The sequence below is a fragment of the Psittacula echo genome (genome assembly GCF_963264785.1).
Source record: "Psittacula echo genome assembly, chromosome: 3".
Taxonomy (NCBI): Eukaryota; Metazoa; Chordata; class Aves; order Psittaciformes; family Psittacidae; genus Psittacula; species Psittacula echo.
In genome coordinates this window covers 8,502,527-8,518,626 of record NC_137736.1, presented here as the reverse complement: position 1 = coordinate 8,518,626, position 16,100 = coordinate 8,502,527, and the positions used below count along the sequence as shown (strand labels likewise).

The following is a 16,100-nucleotide window of genomic DNA, read 5'->3' as shown; positions in this document are numbered from 1 at the left end:
ATGAAAGGCATCTGGGACAGCTTGTCTTTTTTCTGCAAGTGTATGGCATAGGCACACAAATTAAAGACTTACCTGCCATGCCTCAACCTTCTTAATGTCTGCACAGGATCCATTCGTGAAGAGTCCTTTCCCAGGGGTACAGGTATATATATCCTGCAAGGCATGTGCAATAGAATATACTGCCAAATACACATTATAGGATATCCGCAAGTGTGTGTAGTCCATGTACGGTGTCTCCACACTGGTGATGTTTTCATCCCCTGTGCACGGAGGTCGGAAGGCAGCTGTTCCATTTCCAGCTCCTAGTCCCTCTTCATGGCTCTTGTGGAAGGAAGTTGAAGATGGAGAATTTTTGGAGCCGTCAGGGAGATAGCAGTTAAATGTCTCCTCCCAGAACTCCTTGGCAAAGCCATTGTTGGTGGACTTCTTGGGATGTACCTTCTGCAGGAACTCACGAAAACCTGGAATCTGTCCTGCCTTCAGTGCAAACCCAATGGTGCTGCCAATGACACGGAAGAACTCCGGCATGGCTATCAGGGAAGAGCTGGCCCAGGCCTCACTCGCCAGCCAGATCTTGCCAGTGATGTTTCGCCTGACAATCTCTTTGATGAGAGGCTCCAGATCTGGGCCACTGGAGAAAACAACTATCACCCTGGCTGTGGAGTTCTGGATGACCTCCACCACCTGCTGGATCTCCTCCTCGTCTGAGTACTGGGAGATGAGCTCGCTAAAATCAATGCAGATATCCCTCTCCTCTGCCTCCTCCCGAAACTTTTCAATCCCTGGTCTGCCATAGTCATCATCAGCTGCAATTGTGCCCACCCAGTTCCAGCGAAAGTACTCAATGATGTCTGCCATTGCTGTGGCCTGATGCTCATCATTGGGGATTGTGCGGAGGAAGGACTTGAACTGGTTCTTATTGCTCAGGAGACGACTGGATGAGGCATAGCTGACCTGTGAGGGCACAGTAAACAAGAAAAACACACCATGAAGAGAACTGCCTTGGAATAAATTGCTTACATTTATCTAGCATCACTGTCAACCTGTGTAACCTTGGATGGGATGAAGAGAGAGCTAAACACCACAGTGGCAGCCACGTACTTTTAGCCTGCGGCTGCACAAGATCCACTCTGAGAGTGTGTGTTGTAGCCAACTATCTTACAGAGGCACACATACAGATGTAGCTGCTCAGACCCAGGAGGCTGGAGCAAGCTCATGTCCACCTATAAGGTCAAGGACCTGAAGGAGAGAGTCAGTGACAATAGTTTGGAGGAGTAGCAAAGAGGTGAGCCACCTCACTGCACTTTCTTTCAAATCCACATACAAGAAGAATGTATCTTTTAAATAAATGAGGGCAATACAGATAATTTAGACAAAATGCAGGCTTCCTCTGGCATGAACATGGTATGAGACAGCAGGCTGGTATTGCCATCCTGAACCTACTCTGTCTGTCTCTCCTTGCCCCTGTCCCCATCCTTAAACAGGCTTCATACGGCACTCTATGCATGTTATATACAATCTCTGCTAGTTGAAGTAAGAAGAATGTGATGTATATCTGTCGCCCTGACCCTGCAGAGTGTTATGGTTAATATGGTCAATACTACCTTAGCAGTATTTCCAGACTGCTGGCCAGAATCAGCAAAGAAGCCAGTAGGCATTCCATGCTCCATAAGCCACCACTTTTTACAGTTAAAATGGGATTTTATTTGCTTTTCTAAAGCTATTGAGAAATCATTTTTTCTTTTCCTAATCAGAACAAGTGCCATATGCTTTTAAGATACAATTTGGATTTTCTACAAATAGGAAGAAAGCCATAAAACCCAGAAAAGAATAGTTTAAAGATGTGGAGAACTTTTAAAACTCACTTATCTTTGCATTTTGAGATTGGCATCTAAACTCTTTAAGACTGACTCTCATTTGAAAAGGTCTTCTATAAGCAGTTCATTTTGTACAAAGTGTAAGTTTACAGAAAACCTTATCTCCTCCTTAAACTCTGTCATTTAGTGTTTTTGCAAGAAGGAAGAAAAGGAGGTGTCCTTGCAGTTTCAAGGGCCACAGGAGTACTCCTTTCACAAAGCTACACTCTCCCCTGGACAAGCTCCTGCTCAGTGCTCCTCTCATCTCCTAGAACCTATTGCCATGAGGTAGAGCCAAGGAACCACACTCCCGCATGTGCTGTAAGGGTACAGTGAGAGGAGATACTGAGAAATAGAAGTCCTAACATTTCCAGTTTCTATGTCAACGGAATGAGTAATGAGCTCTGCATTAATTGTAAAATATACCTCCAACTTGTACTGAAACACAGGGTCTATTAAGAATGGATTTGCTAATGACCTTGCTATAAATGGCAGTGATAATGTGCATCCTAATGCTGCCCAACAACTCGCAGTTTAAAAGCCTGCTTTCAGTTGTCACACTTAACCACCTGGCTGAGATTTTGTTCCAGAGCTGAACCTCCTGATACCTACCCATTTCTGCAACCTCTAGATACAGCTACTGCCTTGTAGCACAAACACTATTCAAAGGGAAAATCTGAGAACTACAGACATCTCTTATGCTCAGTTCAACCTACCAGCCCTTCTTGGCTGCCCTTGTCTACCTGGTAATGTGATGTGTAAATTAACGATGCCCCTTATATGCCATTATGGTATTTATTACACATAATGCAATAATGTAGCCACTTTCTAACACTACGCCGGGCAATACCTAGGTAGCACATACTGATCTTGGCTTAAACCATTCTCTTACCCTGCTCAAAGACCAAATGTGCATTTTTTTCAGCCTTCTGCGAGGGAGTCAGACTGATAACATTAAGTAGACAAGAGATACTACTGTGCACCAGGCAGTCAGGAATTCTTCCTTCTTCATTTGTGGTGCAGATGAGAATTGGAGCCCTGACTGAAGTAAAGATGCATCATCTCAGTATAGACAGAGAGTATTGTGTGACACAATCATGTTACAAGACGTGAGCTCTGGCACCTGTCTTAATTTTTGAAGAGGAACTGGAAGTATTAGGCTATGCAAGGCAACACGTAAACAGATAAGGCAAAGCATTTTCTCCAAAGTTGTCTTTGGAAGAGCAACAACATTAAGCTATAATATGCTGGCCTCATACTCATGGTCTTGGCAGAGCAACAAGCTTGTAAAACAAAAGGATGGGTGTGGGTAGCCAGGGTCTGGCGGCCGGAAGATATCGCGCTGTACGGAAAGATAGGGCCCCTCTCCTGGTAGACAATAGCGTTTAGTTTATGATGTAAGTGGACGGAGGTGACGTCACGTGTCTCAGGTATATAATGCCATGTCACGCACCAATAAACGCCATTTGCCGTCCACCACATTGGTGTCTGCGAGCTAATGGTCCAGTCAGCCAGGGGTGGGCCGTTGCACCGTTCCTGAACCAGGTCGCCACGCCCACTAGAGGCAACAAGTGGTGCCGAAACCCGGGATATCGCCTGGACGGGTGAACGACAGCCAGAGCTGCAGGACCAGCCCAGCAGGGAGGACGCTCCCGGACCCGCAAGGAGGATGGAATCCATTGTGAAGGTCGTATCCGAAATGCATAGGCAATGGGGTATTGATTGTAAGCCCGGAGATTTTACTCTCGCTGTTGTGAGGCTTTTACAACTCGGGGTCGTTGATCAGCCGGTGGATATTCTCCACTCGGAGGTGTGGGACAAATGCACCAAGGTATTAGCCGAGGAGACTATGTCCTCGGGCTGTGGCAAGAGCCTTAAGTCGTGGGGGAAGGTTGTACAAGCCCTGTGGAAAGCCATACGCAAGCAGGAAACCTGGAAGGCGGCAAAATCCTGCTTGCGAGACACCCCAAAACTGGGGGTCGGGGCGGCCATGCAGACTCTACGCCCCCCCAACAATCCCGGCTCTCCTGAGCCTGTAGTATCTCGGGAGGGTGACGCACCTCCCCATCTTCCGAACCCCGATCTGTTTCCGGATAAACGGAAACCACCAGAGTCCGTTTGGGGTGGGCTAGCTGAGGCAGCTAGAAGTGCTGCGAGGAATGCAGAGCCCAGAGAAGGCTGGGTCGAGCCACCGCCCTATGCACCTCAAGATGGCGCCGAGCAAAAAGACGGAGGGCGGGGCGAGGACACCCTTGGCGGGAACAGGGAGGAAGCTCTAGCTTTAACAAGCAAGCACGGACGGGAGGGGGAGGAGAACGCGAAGGATACCGAAGGCAGAAGCGACTGGAGAAGGGGGGGTAGCGGGAACGAAGGGCGGAAAGGCGTGAGCGAAGGGCGGAAAGGTGCAAACGAAGGGCGGAAAGGCGCGAACGAAGGGCAGAAAGGCATGAACAAAGGGCGGAAAAGCGCGAACAAAGGGCGGAAAGGCGCGAACAAAGGGCGGAAAGGCGCGAACAAAGGGTGGAAAGGCGCAAACAAAGGGCGGGAAGCCAATCAGAGTGGCTATCCGCAAAAATGCCCTTGTAGGGCAAGTACCCCGCCGAATAGTGGGCAGGACGAACCAAGAGGGAGGAGCGGACCAGGAAGGAGGGGCGGGCAAAAGGGGGGGGAGCAGCCCACCCACAAGAGAAGCGGGCGGGGCTGGAGCCCGACAAAAAGATACCGGACACCGGATACAACCGGTCAGTCGAGTTCTGATTCTGAATCAGACACTGGCTGGGGATCAGACAATAGTTGGGATAAGTGGCTCACAACTGGTCCAAATTTCGAGCGGCCAGAAACGGAGATAAACAGAATTAAGGGCCAAGATATCCCCATCCAAATTAAAAAGGAATCACGGGGGGAGGAGGTCCCTCTCACGGACTGGAGAAAAATAAAGATTGAGTGTGCCAACTGGACCCCATCGACCGCATTAGCGTTTCCGGTCCGAGTGACGGATGGGGGACAGAGGGTCCACTCGCCAATAAACCCTAAGGATATACAAGCAATTGTTAAAGCAATTGCAGATAAAGGCCTTAATTCTGCCATGGTCTCTACCCTTATAGATGGTGTCTTTGGGGGAGACGATATGCTCCCGTTTGATATAAAACAAACTTGTAGATTGATTTTTGATGGAGCGGGGATGATGGTTTTCAAACAGGAATGGGAGAATAACTGTGCGAGACAGTTAGCCCAAGCAGTCGGGGTAGATCATTCGCTACATGGCTCCAGTCTGCAGCGGCTGATGGGTACAGACCCAACAATGATTACGTCCCAGGCGCAGGCCCAGGGCCTGCGGGCTCATGAGGTAATGACAACCACTCGTGCAGCTGGAGGAGCCATTCGCACAGCTTCTAGAGTTATTACTAAGCCATTGCCATGGGCCACAATAAAGCAAAATGAAAGTGAAAGCTTTACGCAGTTTGTGGATCGTCTCCAGGCCGCGGTTGACTCTTTGAACCTGCCGGTGGAAGCAAAGGGCCCGGTTGTGGCAGAATGTTTGAGTTTTTGTTTACAGGACCGATTCATTGGGCACCCTCGTGACCGGTACTTCCTACTACCAGAAGGGGAAGATGAGCCAACAAACTCCCTACCCACACCTAAGAGCCCTACAGCAACTGAATACCCTGCATCGACAGAACACCAGCAACGTCAAAATGCCCCTCGTAGGGGGGGGCCATGGTACTTTTGTGTGATCATGCTTTTGGGTTTACTGGTTTACATCCTGGCTTACCCAATCACCATGGCTGACTTCCTTGGTATCTACCTGGATGGGACCGATTGTAATGATTGTACTGGCACTGGTCTTTGGACCCTGTATATTAAATAAGCTTGTGTCGTTTATTAAGAGCTGGCTAGAAACGGTTAATATTATGTTAGTAGAACACCGGCAATTGCTTTGATATCGTGTTTGGTTAATGTTACCTCAAGTTATTTTACTTGAATTTAACTATCTGGACAAATCCAAAACCCTGGGAGACCTTTTTGGACATTGTCACCCCCTCTTACCACATAGACTGGCGCCCTACGTGGTAACAGGCGTGCACTTTTAAAGGTTGGAACGCCCGAACCTCATGCTGAGTGAAGGGAACAAAAACTCATCACAGTCAGGTCAACGTTGCCTGCGCGGGGACGCCCGCTAGGGTCGAGTCTGTCACCTCACACAGCAGTGATGCCTCTCGGAGATAGTTTATCGATGGTCTTCCCAGGGCCCATAAATTCGATCTGGAATACAATACCTCAGAGAGATCTTGTTTTCAGCTATACTTGTTCTCAACATTCCCTTTAGTTACCCCCGATCTTACCTCGTTGTTCCAATATACCTCTTGATTACCTTTTACTTAATGTGCCTTATGTTTTCTACTCGAGTTTGTGATGTATAGGATAAAATTATTTTACGGTACAAAGAGAAAATAAGGTTCTTTTAGTATGTTTTCTATCCAATAGTATGACATATATTCTTTAAGCTTGTTACATTTTAGTTGATATAGTTATGCATAGGGAGGGGGGAAATGTGGGTAGCCAGGGTCTGGCGGCCGGAAGATATCGCGCTGTACGGAAAGATAGGGCCCCTCTCCTGATAGTCAATAGCGTTTAGTTTATGATGTAAGTGGACGGAGGTGACGTCACGTGTCTCGGGTATATAATGCCATGTCACGCACCAATAAACGCCATTTGCCGTCCACCACATTGGTGTCTGCGAGCTAATGGTCCAGTCAGCCAGGGGTGGGCCGTTGCACCGTTCCTGAACCAGGTCGCCACGCCCACTAGAGGCAACAGATGGGACTATGGATACTAGCACTGGCCCCAGCAGAGTCAGCATACAGCAAGAAGGATGCTGTGACATGGGAGCTGATATAGCTACACCACCACATAGATGACCCCAGAACAAGAAAGGGAACATACATGTGCTTTCACAAACCCTGTTTTGGAGGCCCTAGGGCAAAAGAAAGGCAAGTCAGTCCAGAAGAAACCCTCAGAGCACCTAATCAGCACAAGCAACAGCTTTACAGATCATCTACCTGAACAACCAGAGATGCTGAGAGACCTAAGAGTAGCTGGCAGTGACTGAGTTCTGCCTTATGTGGGTTCTGTGGGCATGACTATACAGTGACCATGGTGAAGTAACATGACAACTAACCTGTCAAGGCTGGCAACTGCCAGCGACTGACCTAAAACACCCATGTTCATGGACTAAACCACTCCAAAGGACTCTAGTCCTCCTAGACTAAGTTGGCTGAATGTTTTTATTGGCTGCTTGCTAACCTTTGTGTTTTGGGGATTGCAAATAGCTAGCAAGACATATTTACACTGTAAGAACCCCCCACATTTTGTATTGTTTTTCTCCTTGAGTTTCTATGGGAAATGGCAAAGATGAAACAACCTTTGTTTAATCTCTGCAGAGCAGAGGGGCAGGCCACTTCTGTAACCTAAACAAGAGAGGTGAATCGTACCTGAGGTATATAAAAGAGTCCCAGCAGATTGGCCACAGCGGTAGAGATGCCAGAGCCGGTTGCCCCCACGACTGCAATGGTGGAAGGGATATGTTCTGAGCAGTTGCAGAATTCGTCCAGGTTCAAGGAGTCTATTTTGTTCTGGGCCACAAAACTCAGTGTGGCCTCCAGAGCTTTAGAGACTGTATTGCAAGTGTCAAATATCCTGTATCCCAGGGTCATGTTAGGAAGGAGAGTCGGGCTACTGTTTATTTCTTCTATGGCAAAGATCATAGCCTGGAGCCAGCGGAAGCCTCGGAAATTATACCTGGGGGAGCAAAAATAACAATGAAATAGAGTGAGAAGGAGGGAAGCAGAGGAGACCAGGACTGAGACAAAAAATACAAAAGCCATTTTTGCCATTTATTGCATCCTACTAGATTTGGAAAGTTTTGCTTTTGTCTCCAGTGGTTACAGAAGAGCGTGCATATGCTACAAGGTTTTGTTTGGTTTTTGACTTTTCAGTTTGAGAGCTCACTTCAGAGGTCATGTGGATGGGATTTCTAAGTCCACTAAAGTCTGAGAAAGCTTAAAAAGAACATTGCCTGAGGGTTGGCTCTGGCCTGTCCCTTCTGCTCAGGACCCTAACCTGGATCTCGGGATTTCTAAGCAAATGCTCTGATACAAACCTACACCAACCAGGTTTCCTTCCAGGCTCCTCTGACATGTTTCTGAATGCAGATGGCAGTGTGTGCTAAGTCTGTGCTGAGCGTGATGCTGCCAGGGACTTGGGCTCAGGGGTACTCAGTGTGTCAGCTCCTCATGGCTTTAGGCAGGCAAAGCAAGCTAAGACACAGCACTGGCATGCCACTGGAGTTCTGCTCAGGGAAATTGGGCCTCGCATCACACACTTCACATTGTGAAGAGAGAGCACAGTCAGCCTGTTTATACCAGAGAACACGGATATGCTATAAATGGAAATCCAGGTGTAACTTGCTAAGTTGTTAATTAGTTACTTCAGTGCTTTCATTGAAGGAATGACTTTTCTTACTATTATAGTGCTCTCATACATTTGCTTTAGACATGAGCTCGGAAGATGCCATAAGAGATGACCTATAAAAAACCAGTGTTTTTTGAAGCCTCCTCTAATCTCTAAAATGGAGAAGCTGAGTTTTCTGACTGCCTCTCAGCAGTGCATGGAGCTAACCCAGAGCTGCAGAGTGGTGGCACGTGTGCTGCAGGACCTGGGAGTCCTTGTTCAGAGCATCGCAAGGGCTAGCAGTGAAAGAAGCTGATGCAGGGTGAGTGACTACTCATCCACAAAAGAGAGAAGCTTTGTGGAAAGCAGCAGGAAGAAAGAAGCTTTGATACATGTTATTCTCAAGTTTTACTTACTGTGTTTCCTCCTGCACAAGCAACCGGTTGTGTGCCTGAGAAGCTGCTGTGTTTTAGGGTAATTCAGCTGGAACGGCAGAATCTCTCATGAACTGAAACCTACCTTTCCTTGTAATGCACTATGGGTCAGGCCAGCAGTTAATTTGCGGTTTTGTGTCAAGTTTCAGGTGAAAACAGGAAAGTGTCAAAGCTGTTATGCTTGAGATCCACTGGGAAACTGACAGGCTCTTCCCAGAATTGGAAGAACCTGGGGAAATAGCCTGCCCAAGAACAGACTCTATATGAAACGGTAAATTGCAGGTTTCACTTGAGTGCCATTTTGAAATGCTTTGAGAGATGTTTCTTTTACCAACGTGAAGATTTCTGAGGATAAACTTTATGAAATCACAAACTTTCCATTTCTTAGATACATAATTCAATTTTTACATTTTTTTAAATTGCTGGATTAAATGAATCACTTCCAGTTAATGACAGCTGTGTCTGACTTCTTCAAACGGAATGAACGTAGCCACATTATTTCCATTCCAGGAGTTTTAGCTGATTCATCTGGGATCAGAATTGCTAAAGATACCACATCTCAGGTTCATCCTTAAGTTTTAAAAACTTCTTTTATTCAACTTTTGTCACCTGCTCTAGACATCTTTCTCCAATTTCCAACTGAGGTTCTGCTTTGAGGTTGTACCTCAATATCCAGACAGCACAGTTTCAGTACAAAATGTCTGAGGCCAACAAAAATCCTTGCTTAGAACTTATGATCCATGGGACAGCTTTCTCAAGATCACTCTTTTTAAGGACACCCTTTAGAACACGAGAGTGTGGGTCACTGTGAGAAGTAACTTGGTCATTTAGATGATCTTTTCTAGTTCCAAACCACTGAGGAGTGGGATGCAGTAGGAGAGCTTGGAAACAAAAGGGAAAGTCTCAGAGTGAATGAGTCAGTGAGTGTTGCGTACAGAAAAAAGACATGCTGGGTACACCATGTTGCCTCACGTGGTCAGTAATGCGCACAGGATGAATGGCAGCAAGGAGGGGTTTTGTGACACTTCTCTTTAAAAAGTTAAATGTGTTTACAGATATTTTTAATTGGAGTGAAAATAGGATTTGAAGCAAAAAAACCCGATATCCAGGCTCCTCATGTAAAAGAGAAAAACCTGAAAACATTTTCTGTATTTAAAGGCAAGACTGCTGAGAAGCTGGGAAGTTCAAAGGTACCACTTCACTACTGTGAAAAGCTTTACATATTTGAGTATGTGTAGAAGTAAATTTAAGCCTCACAGTAAATGATACAGGTGGAGTATGACACAAAATCATTTTGCCTGCTTGATAGCAATTTGGCTTAACTTTTATAATGCCACAAGGTGGTATTTTCAGGTGGTATCTTCAAAAGCAGTGAGAACTGGACTGTCTCCCCTTTGTCTTCAAACAAAATATTTGCCACTGAATTAAGTAAATGCAGACTAAGGCCCATGATACACAATTGATTTTATTTTCCTTTGTGACAAATGCTCCTGATGAAAGTTTATTTACAGCGTAAGGCCAGTACTTCAGCACAGCCTTGAGTTAGGACTGGTTTGATTTTGAAGCAGAAAGGAGGGCAGGGGCTGTTTTCTGGGAGCTAGACTCAAAAGTGTCTCTGAGATGCTTTTGGCAATTTACCTCAAACTAGCCTAGGCAGGAGACATGCAGTTCTCTTCAGTTGTACCTCTGCTGATAACAGCATCAGCAGATGGGGAGAAGAGGATCTGATGGGATGGGGAAAAACACGTCTTGCTCTCTTCTTGAATACCTTCTCTAATACAGCTTCAGAGAAGGTAGTATGACTAGTCGATGGATGCTCTGTCAACCAGTCAGAAATTTAACTCATAATTTCCATGAAGAAAACTGGAAAGGATTTGCTAACAGAAGCAAACTTCCCATTGGATTTCCAGGATATTTAAACAACCATTGATATTTTCTTGGTGGAAAAGAAGCTGCCTCCAAAACTTAATTTCTGCCATATTACTTTAAGGTATGTTGGCAATAGCCTTATATTTTAACATTTCTGAGATGTGGTACTATGAAAAATGGCCATTAAGCTCTAAATGAGAGATTAATATAAATAATTTACCCAAAGGTGTAGATAGGCATTTTTATTTACTCTCATTTCTTTAAAGGTTTTCTTTCTGATGTCTGTTCTCCCACCTGTCAGAGCATGCAACCCACTGATCTTTTTGTTCCCAGGCAGAAGCACAAACAGGAAAAGAGAAATCAGAAACAATTCCTACACAAATTCTCATTTTAATTGTCATATCTGCAAGGGACAGATTGTCTTTGCAGCAGCTCATATTGCTAGATAGCAGCTTCGCAAGATCTCACTGATGCCCACAGGTTTCTTTCTAGTTGTTATAAATGTGTCTGTCAAGGGATGCTCAGGCTGGCTTAAGTGTCTCAGTCAATGTTACAAGGGTATGTAAATTAAAGGACACAAGCCCACTGCACGGTTTAAGATCACCATAGCTTCATCCCATTTGCTTGTTTGTTTGTCTGGTTTGGTCTGAACAGTTCTCACTGTCTGGATCCCATATGGAAATTAGTCCTGATCCCTACTGGTCTCCATAAAGGAATAATTCACAGTCTCATGTGAATTAATGATCTTCATTTGTCAACACTTGCAAGGCACTAAACTAAAAGCAATAGAATAGGAAGGAAGAGAAGGAGAAAGTAATGTGAAAGCTCTAAATACAGCTTTCCCTTACCCTCCCATATCCGACAGGTAATTTTATTCAAGAATGGTGGCAAAGCTTGCATATGCCTCTCGGCTCATGCCAGTACTCCTCTTTCTCTAGTGGTTGTATGCACATACTAATTTCTCTGTTCTCTCTAGATTTCCAGTACATTAATTACATGTTATTGCTGCTACTACCAATGCTATTACTAAGCTATGCAAAGGGGAGACCTTCAGTCACTTGCTGGATTCCTGCTGTCGGTAGGTATAATGAGTTGCTTACCACTCTTTCAAGCTAGGACTATGGGTCCTGTGCAGACCAAAGAAAATTAAAAATTAAAAGCTCAGAAGGTGTGTGGAATGCAAAGTAGAAATGGAAATAATTTGGTCTTAGAAAGGAAGTGTTAAATATCGTATTATGTATTGAGTGCTGCAGTGGGATTAGCAAATCCATCTGCAAAGGGTAGAATTAAAACTCTGTTCTCTCAGATAGAGAGACAGACTCAGTGAGCTAACGTGTCCCAGACCATTACTCTGTGAAGCCCTGCACTGTGACATGGGGATGATGTCTCACCACAGCTGAAAGCTGTGTGTCACAGTGTGGGACGTGTGGGACCTTGGTTTGGTTGCTGATCAGAATACTGGAAATATGCACTAAACCCCATGATCTAGTGACACCATATTGGCCACACTATATCACACCTCAGTAAAGATACATTCCTCATTGCAGTTCATTGCACTCATGGGTATGGCCCATCAGTGCCATAATGCTAACAATAACACCAATGATACCACCACTACCACTACTGCTAATTTACCTGAAAACAAGAAAGGACAGAGAAATCAGGTTGTGAATAGGCCTTTGCAGGTGCTGAGAGGGAATAGGGGTCAGGGATTGCTTGTGCTGTGCTCAGCCACTGTCTCCCCTGCACACATCAGATGAGCATCAGAGAATGTTACACGGAAAGTTGCTGCAACAGCACCTGAGGCATACATAGACAGAAGGTGTATTTATATTAGAAGTGGATACTTGATTGCTTAAGCAATAAACAGGAAACAAAATTGCTTTTACTTCCTGTACTCCTATCTGACATTTGGTGTGGCAAAATCGAGAGTAATTTTTCACTTTGGACTCTACAACTCTGCTTAAAGCATGAAGATGTATTTTCTGCCCAAAAGAATGGAGAACAGACTCTTTTTCTTTCGCTTCTGAGTTATGTATATATAATCAACTGCAAGGTATGCACAGTAGGTTCAGGCCAGTACATATGCTGAGCTGCAGAGAAAAAGTATGTGGAGTTTGAAAAGTGAAAAAGGGTACAGTAAGTGTTCTTTGAGAAGCCCTGTTTGGGAGCATAGGTATGCCACTGAACACAGATAAATGTGTGGCAAAAGGTTCAAACAGCTCAGATCAGGTTGAACAGTCCTCAAAAGAAAGGAAAAGCCACATTACCTTAAATTGTTTGATATTGAACTCCAAAAGAGACTGGGGCAACCACCCACAGGGTTTCAGTGGGACCCTTAAGTCCCTTTTCTTGGTTTCAAAGCAAGGAGCTTTTCATATGGTCTAATGACTTTGCTGCTGCCCAGTGGAGGAGAGTATGAGGAGAGATGGAGAATGCCCATACTCCTACAGTGACCTGGGTCTAATTTTCGTAGATGATATGAGACACTTTACTATGTACAAAGATATCTGAAAAGGGGACAGGTCTAAACTGATTAGCCTCAGCCTTGAAAGGAATACAACAGTGCTGGAGAAGGCTCAGAGAAGGGCAACAAAAACAGTCAAAGGTATGGGACAGATATAGCATATTTGGGTTTGCCAGGTACAGCCACATTTAAGCTTCTAGAAGACTAGAGAGATTTTACTTTGGGAAGAAACTGGACTCTTTCCCTGCCCCCTCTCCCCTCCCTGAAAATAGGATTTCAATCACTCCAGACCAGGCAATTGTCTAGAACTGCAGAAACTCAAAGACCATATGAAAGTCTTCAGCTCATGACTTGAAGAATGTATTGGACTCTTAGAGTCAGCATGCACAAACCTACTACAGGCTACCACTGAACCACGGAGTCCAAAACCATAATGGACCACCACAGTTGTTTTGAGAGATCTCTTTACAAGTCCAGGTAGAGGAAATTTATGACTTAAATGCTGCTGAAAATTGAAAATCCTTTCAGGAGAAATATCTGCTCTCAATTTAACTGTAGCAGTAACAAGGAATACACATAAACTGTCCCATGGAATAATTATCGTCAACCTTCAAATGTGATGACCAGTCTTCTCAACCCAATTTCTTTTGAATTAAACCTTTCTTGGAAGTGGACATTTTCTGGTAAAGACATCTGAAATCAATGAACTTCCAGTCTTCTCTGGTCCAACCATCCTATCCTTGTTCCTATCGTAATTGCTACTACTTCTAGATCTCTGATCTTCATTAAGAATTCTCTTTCCATTTGCATTATGCTGTCAACTCACAGTTTACTCAGTTCCTTGAAGGAGTGCAGCAAAGTGCCACAGATGTCTGCTTCTTCAGTTAACTCCTCTTTTTTTGCACCTGCAGCTTCTTGGTGCAGGGATAATGGGCACACAGATTTTTACCCAGGCAAATTTCAGGTGGAAGATGCCTTTGAGCGATCAAATGCTGCTCAGGAGGATCTCCTGTTGTGTCCTCAAAACAGCTGGTCTGGCTTCTCAGGATTCGTTTGTTGCTGGCAGCGATATCTCATTAATAAGCCTTTTGGCAACCACACACTTCTACTACTTGTGGGGGAACATTCTCCTGTGATCCATTCTAATAATGGGACCATGTCAAGACAGTCACTGAGGCTGACTCAGCACTGACAGAAATTAAAGCTATGTTCAGTTTGCAAATATCTGCACTGTCCTGCTTGCCACCTGGAGTAGGTGAAGAAGACAACGAAGCTGAAAACATCTATTGCTTTTCAGCATTCCACTTTTAAAGTACATCATCTGGGAGAGTAAAAAATTATGAAAATCTGGCAGAGCTTCTTGCTCCATGAAGTAGACATTCCTCATCCGTTTAGTTCATGTCTTTCCTATGTATGCACAGAAGAAGCCAAAAGAACCCCTGCTTAACTACACTTCTTTCTGTCTGCTGCATATGAAAGCATCTGGGGACAATCTCTTAACCTAGATGGACATATCTTGCTCAGTGCCTCAGTGGGAAACTGTACCTGAAATCTGTAAGCATAGCAGGAACACTGTCAGCCATTCTTCACTGCCATCTGCAACAAAACTGTACTACATCACCAGTCTAGGATGAGCAGTCCAAAGAATCCCAGATACACAGTTTTTCACGTATGATTATGGAAGAGGTCCCATAACACTGAGGTGTTTTCCCATGCATGGACATGACAGAATTCCACATCAATTTCTTATATTTTGTTTAGATAATATTTCAGTTGCAATCAGTTTCTGTCACACTTTCAATTTGTGATGTGTATTATGTGTCAGGCTGTAAGGTTAAAAATTCCTTATGGCTCATCCTAAAAATGGCTACACTTCAATAATAAGAGAAATTGTTTTCATGTGCATTTCTTCCTCCAGCAGTAACTGCCAAAGGCTGAAGACAAAACCTATATGCACTGTCTGCATAGAAGAAAAGGACTTTGGGTGAGGAAAGCCTGTGTAAGGAGTTCAAGTCTGGGACTTTGTAAAGGTCCTAAAGAGACACCTATGTGTTCAGTGGGAATTTTTAAAAAGCAGTGACCTATCTCACTTTCACCTATTCAGTTTTTAGGCAAGTGAACAGTTTGTAAAATCTTAGAAGATGAGAGGCAGAACTGGGGAGAAAAGGTATTTCTCAGCTATTTTGCTGTGCAAGACTGTAACCAAATGAACTTAAGTGCACTATGGGTTATTTACCGTCCTTCTACTAGGAAAGCTGCTTTTCAGATTCTAGTCAAGTACTACTGTGAATGGCCAAATAGATCAGTAAATTCACGTTTTGGTAGCTTTGAGTAATACAAAGACTGCCCTCCTTCATTGTCCAAATATTATTTATGTTACTGTTTAACATATGCACTTCCTGACCTTACACACTTGTTTCTTCTATTATTTACATCATACCTTCCCATTGCCCCTACAAGCATCAGATCACAGAGTTTATTTATACAACATATAGCATGTCACCTGAAGTTGAGAAAGGTCAAGACCTCCTCAGCAAAACTTTTTCTGGCTTACCTTATGCACTCTACTGATTCTGGTCTTGATTTTAGATCCTGGTCTTTAGCAGCCACTCCAAAATGAATGGGGAACAATCCTCCGAGAATAATGTCTCCTTTCTTCTGTGCCCGTTGGTTTGGCCCATAGGCAGCAGTGTTCCAAGTAAATAGCAAAAGAATCAAGCAGCAGCTATATAAAGTCATTGTTCCTCTTTTCACCAGGGAGTTACAGGATGCAAAATTGGAAAAGATGATGTAAGAAAGCAGATGTTGTACTGTCTAAGCTTTTCCTTTCCTTAATACAGCACAGACAGGATATGGGACGCATGTCTGCAGGGAGATAAGCAACAAGGTGGCAGCCACAGTGCTGATGTTTCTCCCTCTGTCTTCTCCATTGCAAAACAACAATTCAGCAGTCCTCCTTTCTTCATAGCCAAAGCATTATGGAGAGCCCATCTCCGAGAACTGTAAAAGAAAGACATGAAAAGT

The 16,100-nt window shown here is 44.5% G+C and overlaps 1 protein-coding gene across 1 annotated transcript in view; it reads right to left on the bottom strand.

Annotated features, from left to right (window-relative positions):
• Positions 1 to 15,815, bottom strand: part of CASR (calcium sensing receptor) — a gene marked incomplete at both ends in the record, with an annotated part of 41,299 nt that extends 25,484 nt beyond the window's left edge. The window contains 3 exons of the mRNA XM_080613169.1: positions 73 to 954; positions 7,349 to 7,655; positions 15,631 to 15,815. Of these exons, the coding sequence (XP_080469295.1) occupies positions 73 to 954; positions 7,349 to 7,655; positions 15,631 to 15,815 (1,374 nt within the window). The remainder of the gene's footprint in view (positions 1 to 72; positions 955 to 7,348; positions 7,656 to 15,630) is intronic.
• Between the last annotated feature and the right edge of the window lie 285 nt (positions 15,816 to 16,100).